Genomic DNA, 15757 nt, shown 5'->3' with positions numbered 1-15757 from the left:
TGAATAAACATTAAGATATGACTTTTCACATAAGGACAGCCATAGGCCATAGACCTTTTACTGACATTTTGATGTGTCACAGTAGAAAAAGCATGTAGATGATAAAATTATGGCTGAATTCTATTTAGCTGCTTCAGTTTCAATGTCCAGGGTCAGTTTCAGGGTCCTGGTCCAGAGCCATTGTTGGTATCAACATTTGCCAAAAATGTTTTCTTACTGCTGGTTTAACAGTTAGCTACCAGGACGCCTCATATAACTAACATTTATAGTTGCATGATACATAGTTGGTGTACTTCTTTTTAACATTAAATAACAAAGCAACTTTTTGGGGGGTCATCACTAGTTGGCTGAGTGACAGATAAATGCATTTGTTTGATGTTTACATCTTAGACTTTTTTTTATATCTGCAGCTGAATGACTTGCCATCCTGCTTGAGTTTACATTTGTGTATTTTTCCCCCCTCTCGCTGGAATTTTCCTTTGTACACGCCACTGACAAAAGCTCAGGTGATTTCCGCATGAGTGACTTTGGGAGGAGGGTGGTCAAAGTTCCAAGGTCCAAAGTCAACAAACAGCCACAGTCTTAAGATGAAGGACCCTATCAGCACCTGCTCTGTGAGTATATCTTCGACAAGTCGGGTTCAGTGTACTTCCAAAATACACTGGAGTTAAAAAATAAGATTTTAATGTGTATTTTATGGTGCGCCTGACTTTGTATCGGTTTGAACTCAGTTCATTCAGGCTGTGATTGCTTCATGGCAAACATATCATGGAGCCTTTTTCTCTGTCTTTCAGTATAACCAACTCTATCAAAATGTGAAACAATTTTCAAAAACTGGAGAGTACTTCTGCAAAGAACTCATGGCAATTTTTCAGCAAAGGTAGGTTCAGTACAGGTACGGCCTTCCGAATAACTTTTAATGACGACGCAGTTACTGTTTGACTCAAGTTATTGTCTCTTGCGGCAATCTTTTCCTGTTTTAGGGCTGAGATGGAACTAACTTATTCCAAAGGACTGCAAAAACTTGCTGGCAAACTTATCAGGGCCTCAAAGGGAATGTCAAACAAGTAAGAGACACAGTTCAGAATTGGCTCTGTCTTTTTGTCACCTTATCCTGCCAAGTGCTGTACAGTAATAATGACATCATGGGAAATAGTATGAGCCTAGCAAGTTAGACAAATGAGGCCGCAGCTCTAACCTTTTCACGCGTGCTCCCCACTCAGTTCCACCTACAGTGCTTGGTGTCATGTGTCAGATGAGATGTACTCGAGAGCAGATGCCCACAGGTAGTTTTTTTTTTAACTCAAGTTCACTTTATAACTGTCTGTCCACACGATTTGGAGTTAAATAGGGTGTTGTTCACGTTTCAGATCATTAGGAAATGCATTTCAGCAAGAAGCAATTCTGGAAATACGACAAGTTTTAGACGAGCATACTAAGAGGAAGAGGCCTGTATGGGATTGATTCTTTATCTTTGTATCAATATATCTGTCTGTTCAAGCTTCCGTTCATTATGTGTCTCTGACCTTTTCTGTGCTATAATAGCTTGACAGTGCCATCGAAAGAACTGGGAAACTTGTTACTGCTAATTGGAGTGAGCAACTCAAGGTAAGGAAGAAAACGTTTTAAATTAAGCAGAAATATGCATCAGCTATGACAGAGTCTCAGTTTGTATAGATACCTGCATGATGCATTTCTGAGTTGATATAAGCTTCATTATGATGTGTTTAAAAAGTTACCAGCCATTGAAAGTAGGATTACTTTACAAATTCAAGGATTATAATAGTTTGTGATCAGTCACAAACCATTGCATGCTAGGTTATAAAGTCTTAGAAACATCTTGGGACTGTTGGCAGGGAAAATAGACCGACCATAACCACACTCTTCGCTCACCTTACTGAACAGCACCATAACGTTCATAGGACGTTACAACCTGGCATGCAAAATTGATCATGAGTGGCTGTAATGTGTGAATTAATGATGTACTTTTAAAAATGAGTGGCTGTTGCTACGAAACACAATATATCATATGGTGTATGAATGTGTTGTAATGTAGTATGTAAGCGTTAAATATGAGGGATTTGTAGAACACTGTACTGTTCTTTTTGCAAAACACATATTTTACTTTTGTCTTCCTTTGAATTTACATGAATTATCTTAAATATGGAACAACTGAATTAATGGAATTAAGACTTTTTAAATTTAATATAGAAACATCAAAAATAGATATTCTTCATATAAATAATTCAGCAGGCAGTTGTGATTATGTAGCCAACTCAAATTTAAAATCTTGCAGTTTAAAGTTGCTTTAAAGAGATCCCCCCTCATTAATTTGTAAAATGTAATCCTATTCAGAGTTTAACCATTTGCTTTTGTCATACCAGTGAGATGTTAATGTGAATTCTTGCATGTCCTCACCTAAAACAGATAAAGAAGAAATTGCATGGACTAACAAGAGAGCATGAAGCTTTGTTCAACTTCGTTGACAACAACAGACAGATTTGCACAGAAAAAGAAAAACAAAAGGTACAGCATAAAACTACCAAACCAATGTCTCATAAATTTTCATCATCTGGGGGTGAATCCTGGCTGGTAAAGATGCCAACAAGCTCGCTAAAAGATTGGTGTTCTCTCCTGTTCTTGACTACAGATGCTGAACAGGCTGACAAAGTCTGCAGAGGTGCAGGCGCGGGTGGATGAGGAGTACTTTAATGTCAACATGGAGGGTCATCAGATGAGACTCAAGTGGGAAAATACACTGAAAAACTGCTACCAGGTGCGTAAAAATACTCTCCTGCTTCACATAACCGTAGGCATTTATCTGTTCTCCTTACCCTCAGTGGCTTTTTTGTGAGTAACAGGTTGGTTCAGCGCCTTGTTAAGGACACCTCATGTATGACAAGAGTTAAACCAATGAGCTTTTTCTTGCAGAACATGCTTTATAAGCACTAGATCAGACTATCATCCAAGTACACTATTTGGAGCAGCACATTACCACAGTCCACCCAGTGTATCCTGTGACTTATTTCATGCTGTTTTTCTCACACATTTGCCAGCGTGCAGCCAAGAACGGCAGCTTTTGGTTACTGTTCAATCTTTTCCGTCACTGTGAACTTGTTTTCCTCAGTGCTTTTATTCAAATTGTATCTGTAGGTGTAGACGGTAATCGTCCAACAGGAGGTGATATGTGATATGCTGCACAGAGTAAATGACAAAGACTCTGGACAAGGATTAGATGTGCTGCACACAAAGCATCACAGCGCTACTTTCTGCTTTTTCAGATCATACAGGAGCTTGAGAAACAGCGAATTGAAGTTCTGTGCAACATTTTGCGTAGATACAACCTTCACATGTCCAGCTTTGGGCAGACCCTCAAACATGTAAGACACCCTGACATCAATCCTGCTCAAAAGTATGCACTTAATCCTTTTATGGATGTTATAACTTATATCTGCTCTTCTAGGGCCAAAGCCAAATAGAACAGACAGTCCAAAGGGTGGACATGGATAAAGACATACAAACCTGGTGGAGGAAAACAGCATCACAGCTGTAGATCACAGAGCAGAGTTTTTGATGGCTGATTATTTTGTAAGTCTGCAATTTCTTACTCTGAGAGCTTGTGTGCAGGCCACAGACGCAGTGACTCACCCGTTCAAAGACAGCCAATCAGCTCTGCAGGGGTCTTCTGATGCAAGCCGTGGAAATAAAGATGTATTTATCATTTTATGACGGGATCTGGCCCATGAAGGTTGTCTTTTAAAGTGTGCTCTAATGTGTATTTACTGTTTGTTTTTTTTTTTTAATTTTTTGTTTATGTAGTAGTGCACTCTGGTCTCAGTTGAAAATATGATAGACATGCCAATGGGAATTACCCAATTTAATAAAAGGTTATATAGTGCTATATGAATGTGTAGAGTGCAGTGCATTAGTGACAATAGCATGTTTCTAAAATCAATTTATTTTTTCATATTTAAGATTCATTTTTGGGGCATTTTCAGCCATTATTTTGATAGGACAGCAGAAGACATGAAAGGGGAGAGAGAGAGAGGGGGAATGACATGCAGCAAAGGGCCGCAGGTCAGAGTCGAACCTTGGTCCGCTGTTTCAAGGACTAAACCTTGATATATGCCCTACTGCAACAATGATAGACTGTAACCAAGACTATCTTAGTCACTGATGTGTGGTCCATGTTCTGGATCAGGAGGAGGACATAAAATCACTGATGGCCAAAGACAGAAGAAAAGAGGCCATCAAACTCAAACTCCAGCGTCTGGAGGACAGTATTACAAAAACAAAGAAAGACCGTGAAGGTGAGTTCTGCACTAAAGTGCATAATGCACTGAAATTACACAATGTCTGATGGAGACAAAACATGTCTTTCAGTAAAACTCAGTGATTCATAATGGACAGTACCATGCTAGGTCATTCATTTTCTTTCTAAGTCACCTTTGACATTCTCCTTGCAGGAATTGAAAAACTAATGCGAACATATTCTGAAAATCCATCTTTTTCAAACCAAAAGAATCTCGAGGAAACTGAACAACAGATTGATGAGGTAAACATTGTGTGTGGAGTGGATGAATAGTGGTGTTTTACAGATGCATATTAACCTTAAATTGATCATAAATTAGATTTGATGATGTGTTTATAATGCCATCTTGTTATATGCAGAGTTCTCTCAAATTGGATCTCCTTGAGGCTACTCGCTACAAACTCTCTTCATCACTGTCTGAAATAGAGGGGAAAACCAAGTCCTTTCACCGATTCAGTGACAGCATTGTGAAATGGAAAGATAAGGTAAGACATACATTATCTTCAGGACATTAGCTATGTTCTGTGGTAGTCTCGCTTTTACAGACCCTCCTCCAAAGCGCGAAGGAGGGTCTGGCTACTACTTATAGCATTTGGAGATGGGAGGAATACATGCTCTGGTTCAATGGCATTTCTTTAAACCAATCAGAATTGTCATGGGCGGGGCTAAACTCCAGAGCCTCTGCAAAATAGGTACAAGAGTTAACTCAGATTTGACAGATAGTCCAGCTAGTTGTCTCAATTAACCCTGAAGAAATCGGAGGAGCAGTTAACAATAGTCCTCATAAATCCTCCGAATTTAAAATTCCAACACAAAGAAAGCGGAAGGAGATGGAAAATATATGCATCCGGTGGAATTTCCAGCTGCATCAGAGCAATCTTGCAAGTGGAACGCAAAGGATTTAGACTAGTTCTGTGGTAGTGGTAGCCTATTGGCTAAAGGAGAGTTTTTAAATTTGAATGCCACTGGTTTTAATTTAACACTGCATCTCAGTAAAGCACTACACATCAACACCTGCCATGTTTCAGATGGGTCATGGAATAATATCAATTACACAACATATATTGTTTATTGGATATTGTTTTCATGTACACTTAGAGTGGCAGAAGTTGGATTTTGTATACAGTATTAGTCAAGGCAGTTCAATTTTATTTTTATGGCCCAAAAGCAAAAATGTCAAAGAACTTTACAATCTATATGCAGAAGTACTTCTGGTTAGGAATTACGGTTATAGGATATTATGTAACACAAACTACTTTTCTTTCTGAGGACTGCGAGCACAGCGTTGTTCAACTAACTCGCCCAGTCAAACTCAGGAGGACCCCTTTCAGATCCCGACAATCACTGAGAGCTTCCATCATTTACAAAGGACCTGCTCAGTTTGTGACACAGCAGTCTGTGGAGACTTTACCAAGGGCCACTGACCAAGTCTCTTCCACCGCTGCAACACATGCAACTGCAGAGTGTGGCAGCGCCCTTAATGGAGCTCTGCCCCACACTGATGATGACAAAGGACAAGGTAATCAGTTTCTAGCACACAAAACATTTCTTTCTTTGCAGCACATTCGGAATTCCATCATCGAATTAAAGAAATTAAAAACATCATTGAACAGGTCAAATAACACGGGAGCTGTGCTGTATAGGAAAATGTAAGGTCCTGTACAATTTCACACCTCAACAGGATGATGAATTGACTTTGAAAGAAGGCAAGTGGCTACTTAAGTGCAGAAAATCTAAGACGTTAGAGGTTTATGACTATCCTTATAAAAATGACTGGATTTGTGTTTAACAGGAGATCTTCTTGACATTTTTGGAAAGGAAGAGAATGGTTGGTGGATGGGCAAACTTGAAGGGAAAACTGGCTATTTTCCATCCACCTATGTTGAGGAGCTGCCTGTGTTAAGCAGCGTCAAGTCATCTGATGCTTGACTGACTTGACTTATCAGCAACAAAAATACAAAACTCACCCTGAATCAAAGAGATTCACTTCTGCAGTGGCAAAAGTTAAAAAGGCAACATCTGGAAGCCTTATTCCAAATAAAACTACAAATTCTGTTTGTACTACCGACCGATGCTATTCATTGCTTTAAAATTGTTAATAAATAAAATAATAAAAGACAAAAGCACTCAGTTTAATAATTATGTTCCTCTGCTAAGTCAGGATCTGTAAGTTTTGTACCCCTCTCCCTGATGTTTTTATGCTGCAGGGATTTGTACTGTATGTGAATTTTTATATCCAAGTGTATATTTAATCAAGTTTTTCATTAGTTATCACACTGTGTACAGATAAACTCAACTATAGTAAGTTGTTTAAAATATGTAAATTCTAATAGATTAACATGAATAATAAGTAAAAGTGGAGCACAGGAAAATAAGACTATTACCCACCCAGTTTAAACTAAGTAATTACATGAGAAAATAAAAGAAAACATTTTGTCCTTCAGGAGATATTTTTTCCAGGAGATATCTGTTCTCTCTACGCCAAACTTCTTGGAAACAATGTCAAATATGCAGTTTACACTAAATTGTCAAACTACTATGCTCAATAATGAGACAACTTGTTCAACCAAAAACAGTGATTATGTAGAGGGAAGTCCAGATTTAAAAAAAAAAAAAAAAAAAAGCTATTAGTCATGACAACGGCAGTTGGTGTTTTGTTGACCGACCTGTACTGTACATACGGACCAAAAGCTGTGCTTCTTACATTAGTCCACGTTGCAGCAAGATGTTTCTTGCATTGTATTTTATCCTCCCATCCTTTCAATCTTAGCAGCTTGCCAAAACGATAAACTCCTTCCTGACGTTTGCCAAGAATGCTGGTAAGTTATTGGTCTCCTGAAGCCGGATTTCCAGGACTGACAAACACTTGAGCACAGGGTCACTCGACACAACTGTAGGAATTGAAAACTTGTTTATAGAAGCCATTTACAATGGTTGTTGCAGTATGAGACTGGTGATGTTTCACATTTTTATTATTGTCAATAAATCCCATGAAAACCAAAACCAGCAGTGCATTAGTCTATCTCTCCATATCTTTTGACTTTCCTACTATATATCTGTGGCACTCCTATGAACATTATTTCCTGTAGAAAACAATGTTTAAAACCGCTAGGCACTGTAGTTTTACGCATATGTTATTCAAACCGTAGTAAATACTGTATTTATTAAGGACTATTTGCAGTGGTAGATTAATACACGTTTGGTGCTCAAGTTTGTATGTACAGCAGCAGGGCGGTGTAAATAGAATTAACTCAAAATAAACTATATTAGTCGTGTTCATGGGAATGAAGGAACACGTCAGCCAGCGTGGAACATTTACAGTGAGGAAAAAAAGTATTTGATCTCCTGCTGATTTTGTATATTTGACGAAGAAATGATCAGTCTATAATTTTAATGGTAGATGTATTTGAACAGTGAGAGACAGAATAACAACAAGAAAATCCAGAAAAACGCAGATCAAAAATGTTGTAAATTGATATGCATTTTAATGAAGAAATATGTATTTGACCCCTCTGCAAAACGTGACTTAGTACTTGGTGGCAAAACCCTTGTTGGCAATCAAGACGCTTCTTGTAGCTGGCCACCAGGTTTGCACACATCTCAGGAGGGATTTTGTCCCACTCCTCTTGCAGATCTTCTCCAAGTCTTTAAGGTTTCGAGGCTGAGGTTTGGCAACTCAAACCTTCAGCTCCCTCCACAGATTTTCTATGGGAATAAGGTCTGGAGACTGGCAAGGCCACTCCAGGACCTTAATGTGCTTCTTCTTGAGCCACTACTTGTTTTGGGTCAGTGTCATGCTGGAATACTCATCCATGACCCATTTTCAATGCCCTGGCCGAGGGAAGGAGGTTCTCACCAAGGATTTAACGGTACATGGCCCCGTCCATCTTCCCTTTGATGCGGTGAAGTTGTCCTGTCCCCTTAGCAAAAAAAATAAAAACCAAAGCATAATGTGTCCACCTCCAAGTTAGACGGTGGGGATGGTGTTCTTGGAGTCATTGGGCTCCATTTGGGTCTCATCTGACCACAACATTTTCACCCAGTTCTCTGAATCATTCAAATGTTCATTGGCAAACTTCATGTATGTGTGCTTTCTTGAGCAGGGGGACCTTGTGGGCGCGGCAGGATTTCAGTCCTTCACGGCATAGTGTGTTACCAATTGTTTTCTTGAAGATCATTGACAAGATCCTCCCGTGTAGTTCTGGGCTGATTCTTAACTGTTCTCATGATCATTGCAACTCCCCGAGGTGAGATCTTGCACGGAGCCCCAGGCCGAGGGAGATTCACAGTTCTTTTGCGTTTCTTCCATTTGTGAATAATCACACCAACTGTTGGAGAGCTCTTTGGTTTTGGCCATGGTGGAGAGTTTGGAATATGATTGCTTGATTGATTCTGTGGACAGTTGTCTTTTATACAGGTAACACACTGAGATTAGGAGCACTCCCTTTAAGAGTGGGCTCCTAATCTCAGCTCGTTTCCTGTATAGAAGACACCTGGGAGCCAGAAATCTTTCTGATTGAGATTTTCCTCATTAAAATACAAATCAATTTATAACATTTTTGACATGCATTTTTCTGGATTTTCTTGTTAGTCTGTCTCTCACTGTTCAAATAAATCTACCATTAAAATTATGGATTGATCATTTCTTTGTCAGTGGGAAAACGTACAAAATCAGCAGGGGATCAAATACTTTTTTCCCCTCACTGTGTACTTCTTTTGAATAGTTATTGGTCAACAATGGAGCTCTATGGCTCAGAGGATTATGCTATGAGGCTTTGGCTTCACAGCCAATACTTGTTAGTAGGATCAGTTCATTGTTGGTTTTGGTTTTCCTTTGGCAATTGCAACAATATAAAAATACGTGTGACAAAGCAGTCTGTGGAGACTTCACGTACAAATAATGCCATTACAGTATAGTTTTCTAATACACAGTATAGGTATGTAACTTACTCTGGTATGATCCATCTTCTTTAATCCCAATTGTGACAATGTATGCGCTGTTCGGATCTGAAGGGTTGATATTCCGGAAAACAAACTGCAGCTTTTCACCTTTAAGGACAATAAACACATTCTGTAAATTCTGAATTCTGTCCTAGTTACTTCAATAGAAGAGAAAGTCAGGTCATTAGCTGAGACAAGCTACAATTATTGTAATATGTATTAATTGCTATCAACGTTTAAAAACAATGATGGATAACAGAAACAGGACTCAAGATACTATAAGGAAATACAGTTTGTGTTTGACATACCTTTAACCAATTGTGTTTTGCCAAAGATTGTTCGCATCTCCATGTCCAAATGATCCTGAAAGACTACTCTGGCTTTCTGGAGATTCCTCAGTCTGTTTTTGTTAGTTTTATATTGAGACTCGATTACTGAAAAGAAAGGGGTCAATTACTATAACAGCCTGATGCTACAGTTACATAAAGTTCTGTGATCTACACCACTCATTAAACGTTCAAATATAAACTTACACTCCTTTCTCTTGGCTTGCTCTTGTTTAAGTTTCTCTATCTTCTGGATGATGTCGTCTCTCTGCATCTCCTTCTGCTGAATCCCAGATATCATTTCAGAAATGGCATGCTGTTTCTTTTTCAATGACGCATTTTGTTGTACCAAGTCTGGGGAAAAATATTTCATCAGTCCAAGTACACTTTCACAACAAAGCCTCTGAAGCAACATTTAAACATTTTGTCCCAAACGAGTATGGGCCCATAGTGTGCAACAGAAAATGAGGAATTATTCAGCAAATGAAAACAGTTTTCATCAATCTTGTTTCACAACTGAGTGTATAGCACACATGTAAGGCACAGATGTAATGCTTTGTGGCTTAATGCATTTCAAACTCACCTCTTTCGAATGTCCGTATTGTCTCAAACAGCATTTCATCGTCCTTACATTTCTTTAAACATGAATCTACACAAAAGGAAAAAAAACTTCTTAAAGAGAGCCTTGTAATTTTATATATATATATATATTTTTTTTAATATGGCCCCAGAGGAACATTAATTATTAGCAAGACAACAACTAATGTGGATATAAAAAAAGATATCTCAGACATACCATGTGCAGACTTCACCAACTGTCTGTGGGACTGGCCCAACTCTGTAGTCACGTCAATTATCTCCCCAAATGTTTTAAGTTGTTTGTTGTGAATCTCCTCCATTGCACTGGCGAACACATCACTCACGTTTGGATCAGTAATGGATGTCATGATGTTCATGTCTGCAATACAAAAACAACACAATACTCATCATGTGCATGTAAAAGAACATTATTCTCACCTGGTACATCATTCTTTTAAATTATCTTATAGTTTTTGGTTTTGTTTTTTACTATAGATTTCCACTGTTAATGTCATCAGTACATTCTTCTGATTTGTGTGTTTGTCTGGCTGCAAACTACATTTCCTTTGGGATAATAATAATAAAGTTGAGGTTGTTCATGCTGAGAAACAAATAGAAAGGGGCGTGGTGTTTCAGTCAAAGTTGAATGCAGCCTACTTACTATAAATAGTAGCATAAGAAAAAGAAGTAGACGCTTTATTAATTCCTGAGAGGCTCTGTTATTATACAGATTACACACACAGGCCCAAAATACACATATAGTTCATGCAAGCAGGACCTATGCATTACACGTGTATTAAACAGCAACACAGATGCAATGTCAACAGATCTACCTCCTTGACTGACAACAGAGCAAACTATGTCCGCTGATGGACCATGTGATTCTGTTGACAGCTCAGAAGTGATCTAGAAATTAAACTTGGCATGGTTTTGTCAAACTAGCAGCCTCAACCCTCACAAGCTTGTTGAGTTCCTTCCTACCAGTGTGGTTGGTCTCACAAAATAACAGTATGACAATGACAGAGGAAGGTTTGCGTTATTTATTGTCAATTAAAAAGTAACAATGGAACAGTGCGAACAATGTAGCTAGCTAGCTATGTCACTGGTTCGAATTGAGTAACGACTAAGGTTAACGTAGCTACGGTACGAAGTACCGAGCTCACAAACGGTGCTACCTCGTCCCGGTTGAACATTACGTTACCGTTAATACCTAAACAATTTAAGTATGTAACGCTAGCTCACATTAGCGTATCAGCCCTGGGAACATGAGCCGGTTAACGTTAGCTAGGAAACGTGAGCGGTTAACTAGTTTGCGTTAGCCATGGCTTGCCCAGAACTCGCGTTACTTACTTAGCTAGCTAGCTAACTAACGTTAAGCAGGAAATGAAACCAACGGATTTACAACTTGATTAGCTAGCTAACCTAGCTAGCAAGTTAATCTAAATTTGGATGAAATAACGTTACTCACGTGTTTAATGTGCGGCTGTTGATATTGTTTGATGTAAAGTTACGTCTTGCGACTGAACCAGTATTTGTTATTTCTTTTTCTTTTTGAAAATCCGCGGTCTGCAACCAGGAGGCGGGGACTAAACACAGGAAATAACGTTGACTTTATTTTTCTTCCGCTTACAAATCAGCTACGTGAAATAACCTTTCTTTAACTGTCAATGTAAACAACACGTTTCTTAGTGTTTTATATTCAGTAACTTAAACAGTAACGTAGCTACTGTATGATTATATTTCCTGCTAAACATCAAAACAGGAAAGAGCGCCTTGGTGTTCCCACAATGCAACTTGTCTGTCTTTATGTTTGCTTTATTGTGATATTGTGTTATTTTTACCACCTTGTGGTGAAACTGAGTAAGTTCAAGTGGGCCTAGCTAAACTATCCAACATCAAGTTCAAATACTGTTGAATTAATGAATAAATGAATGAATGAATTTATTGGTCAAATCCAAATGGTAGGGTCAGAAGCTTCAGCTTACATCAGCCCCCGCCCCCCTCTTCTCACGTTTTTAAAAGTAACACATTGTCAAGGAAGGAAATTACCAAGACAGGAAAGATCAAATTTATTATAAAAAACAAAAATCATATACACTTACCAAGATAACTTTCTACATTCATGTATACATACAGTGCCTTTGCATATGCATGCATACACTTACCTACATATACATAAATACACGCCTACATATACTCATTTAGGATCAGTACTTATATACAGTACATTGCCACCCTAAGGTGAATAATATCCTAAGTAATTATGTTAACCATAATGATTATGATATTCATCATCACTATTATCAACATTCTCACACAATACTACTCATACTCTATACTTACACTGGTGTGAAAAAGTGTTTGCCCCCTTCCTCATTTCCTGTTCCTTTGCATGTTTGTCACACTTAAGTGTTTCGGAACATCAAACCAATTTAAACAATAGTCAAGGACAACACAAGTAAACACATAATGCAATTTGTAAATGAAGGTGTTTATTATTAAAAGGTGAAAAAAAATCCAAACCATCATGGCCCTGTGTGAAAAAGTGATTGCCCCCTAAACCTAATAACTGGTTGGGCCACCCTTAGCAGCAACAACTGCAACCAAGAGTTTGCGATAACGTGCAATGAGGCTTTCACAGCGTCCTGGAGGAATTTTGGCCCACTCATCTTTGCAGAATTGTCCTAATTCAGTTACATTAGAGGGTTTTCGAGCATGAACGGCCTTTTTAAGGTCATACCACAACATCTCAATAGGATTCAGGTCAGGACTTTGGCTAGGCCACTCCAAAGTCTTCATTTTGTTTTTCTTCGGCCATTTGGTGGAGGACTTGCTGGTGTGTTTAGGATCATTGTCCTGCTGCAGAACCCAAGTTCGTTTCAGCTTGAGTACACAAACAGATGGTCGGACATTCTCCTTCAGGATCTCTTGGTAGACAGCAGAATTCATAGTTCCTTTTATCACGGCAAGTCTTCCAGGTCCTGAAGCAGCAAAACAGTCTTGGGGATCATTAAGATGTGTTGTGGAGAAATTGAGACGAGCTTTGATGTTCTTTTTGCTCAGCAGTGGTTTTCTCCTTGGAACTCTGCCATGCAGGCCATTTTTGCCCAGTCTTTTCCTGATGGTGGAGGCATGAACGCTGACCTTAACTGAGGCAAGTGAGGCCTGCAGTTCTTTGGACGTTTTTGTGGGGTCTTTTGTGACCTCTTGGATGAGTCGTCGCTGCGCTCTTGGGGTGATTTTGGGCGGCCGGCCACTCCTGGGAAGGTTCACCACTGTTCCATGTTTTCGCCATTTGTGGATAATGGCTCTCACTGTGGTTCGCTGGATTCCCAAAGCTTTGGAAATGGCGTTATAACCCATTCCAGACTGATAGAGCTCAATTACTTTCTTTCTCAATTGTTCCTGAATTTCTTTGGGTCTCGGCATGATGTGTAGCTTTTAAGGATCTTCTGGTGGACCTTACTGTGTCAAGCAGCTCCTATTTAAGTGATGCCTTGATTGTGAACAGGTGTGGCAATAATCAGGCCTGGGTGTGGCTAGAGAAATTGAACTCAGGTGTGGACAACCACAGTTATAGTATGTTTTAACAAGGTGGGCAATCCTTTTTCACACAGGGCCATGATGGTTTGGATTTCTTTTCACCTTTAACAATAAACACCTTCATTTACAAATTGCATTTTGTGTTTACTTGTGTTGTCCTTGACTATTGTTTAAATTGGTTTGATGTTCCGAAACACTTAAGTGTGACAAACATGCAAAGGAACAGGAAATGAGGAAGGGGGCAAACACTTTTTCACACCACTGAATCTAGTGTCATGTTTTTAAACACTTTTTATATTTGAAGACATTCCTACGATGTTGTAATTCCTCTGGTAATGCGTTCCATAACTTCAAGCCACAGACAGATATGCACCTGCTGTTCATCACTGTGTTACAGGTAGGTTGTTTCCAATTGAGTTCACCTCTAAGGGCATAGGCCTTCTCTTTCTCTACACATGGTTTGTATGTTGAGAAGAACTAGATTATTTTGAGCTTTACACAGAACTAACACAGTTTTCTGGTTTATCAGGTCCATGAATTTCAGTGTTTTTGACTTAAGAAATAATTAATTAGTACGATTATTGGAGCCTACATTATTTATTTGAATTGCTCTTTTTTGAACTGTGCACACAGTCTGTCTGAAGAGTGGTTTTACAGGTATTACCCCAAATCCCAACACAATACATTAAATAAGGTAGAGATCAGCTTGCTGTAGAGAGTGTTCATTGATCTGTGGTTAAGAAACTGTCTGACTTTGCTCAACACCCCAAGGCTACTGGAAATTTTGGATCTTACATGGTTTACTTGTGGTTTCCAACTGAATTTGTGGTCTATTATTACCCCTAAAAAGGTATTTTCATATACTCTCTCTGACTAAACAGTTTCTATCCTTGAGCTTACCTGAGCTGTTAAATGTGTTTTGCGATTTCCAAAAATGATAAACTTTGTTTTTGTCAAACTTAAAAATAACTGGTTTACATCAAACCACAGTTTCAAATTACCTACTGTTGTCCTACTGTTACCTTGTCCATTAGCTTTTCTTTTAACAGTCGTCTGAACAAAAAAATGTTAGTATCATCTGTGAAAATGACATATTTCAATATACTGGACACTTTACAAAACATGATGAATAATTTTAGTCCAACTATCAAACCCTGTGGCACTATTTAAAATGTTGTTAAAATATTATTAGTGACAATTTTGTACAATGCAAGTGCTCTTACAAAGACGACTGTGGTTTTAAAATGTAAAGAAAGCATGGTGATGATGGATCCACTGCATACATGCCTAACTGGATGCCAGATGGACTGTTAGTCTGCAACAGTATTATGGAAAGCCCATTTTGTTGCCACGTTTTCTGAGAAACAGAATATTAATGAGGCTGAAGGGATTTTTTTAGTGGATACAATGGCTAATATGTAACTATAAAAGCAATGGTCTGTAAAACATCTAATGGCTACATAGTCAAGGTGTAAAAAGTTTTTGTAACATCTCTTAAAATGCTGACCTGCCTTGGTAGCACATTATTTTATCATTTGAAGGCTCAAACTGAGGTGCTTACTGTTGTTGCCATGGCTCTGTTGAATGATTTATGATGTCAGGTTGAGATATAAAGCTATCTTCGGTGTGAAGGGGGTTCACGGTGCTATGACATGGTGGTGATGGGGCAGTGGATGTGACATGTGTCTTTGGTGTGAGAGATCTGGGTTTGATTCCCACTGCACTATCTAGCATTGTCAAACACTTTCTTTTCACAGGAAGTCCATCTGGTCACTCCATAGGATCAGCATGTGTGTGGTATGTGATGATCACCTCTGCTCTCAACCTTACCAACCCTTCCTCCACTGTCGCTCATGTGCAGAGTTTTCAAAGGTGGGCAGTTATTTTGTATCCTACTATTACATCGGTGATTTCTTCATTACTGGTTGTGTCAAAATATTTCAATTCTTGCATGTTTTGTCTTCTGAGGTCATGTCTGTGGATGCCTTTTTTGGTCATTCAGATAAGCGTTTGCAACACATTTCCCTCATCAGGTTATCCTCAGCCTTTTAGCTGG

The 15757-nt window shown here is 38.8% G+C and overlaps 2 protein-coding genes across 2 annotated transcripts; one reads left to right on the top strand and one right to left on the bottom strand.

Annotated features, from left to right (window-relative positions):
• The first annotated feature begins 332 nt into the window (after positions 1 to 332).
• Positions 333 to 6358, top strand: nostrin (nitric oxide synthase trafficking). Its single transcript, XM_032528953.1, is given in 17 exon segments — positions 333 to 614; positions 795 to 880; positions 984 to 1067; positions 1224 to 1286; positions 1371 to 1452; positions 1546 to 1608; positions 2428 to 2526; positions 2651 to 2776; positions 3282 to 3380; positions 3464 to 3518; positions 3521 to 3588; positions 4202 to 4310; positions 4467 to 4555; positions 4672 to 4797; positions 5582 to 5831; positions 5926 to 6018; positions 6105 to 6358. Coding segments are annotated over 17 exon segments (1656 nt in total). The 5' UTR covers positions 333 to 587; the 3' UTR covers positions 6242 to 6358.
• spc25 (SPC25 component of NDC80 kinetochore complex) lies at positions 5845 to 11895 on the bottom strand. Its single transcript, XM_032528999.1, has 7 exons — positions 11627 to 11895; positions 10376 to 10537; positions 10163 to 10228; positions 9787 to 9933; positions 9562 to 9687; positions 9263 to 9361; positions 5845 to 7203 (listed from the first exon to the last, which is right to left on the bottom strand). Exons 2-7 carry the CDS (start codon positions 10533 to 10535, stop codon positions 7079 to 7081), a joined length of 723 nt encoding a protein of 240 aa, XP_032384890.1. The 5' UTR covers positions 10536 to 10537; positions 11627 to 11895; the 3' UTR covers positions 5845 to 7078.
• Between the last annotated feature and the right edge of the window lie 3862 nt (positions 11896 to 15757).

The sequence above is a fragment of the Etheostoma spectabile genome, chromosome 11, assembly GCF_008692095.1.
Source record: "Etheostoma spectabile isolate EspeVRDwgs_2016 chromosome 11, UIUC_Espe_1.0, whole genome shotgun sequence".
NCBI lineage: Eukaryota > Metazoa > Chordata > Actinopteri > Perciformes > Percidae > Etheostoma > Etheostoma spectabile.
Note: the sequence above shows the minus strand (reverse complement) of the source record. Positions and strands in the feature narration are given on the sequence as shown.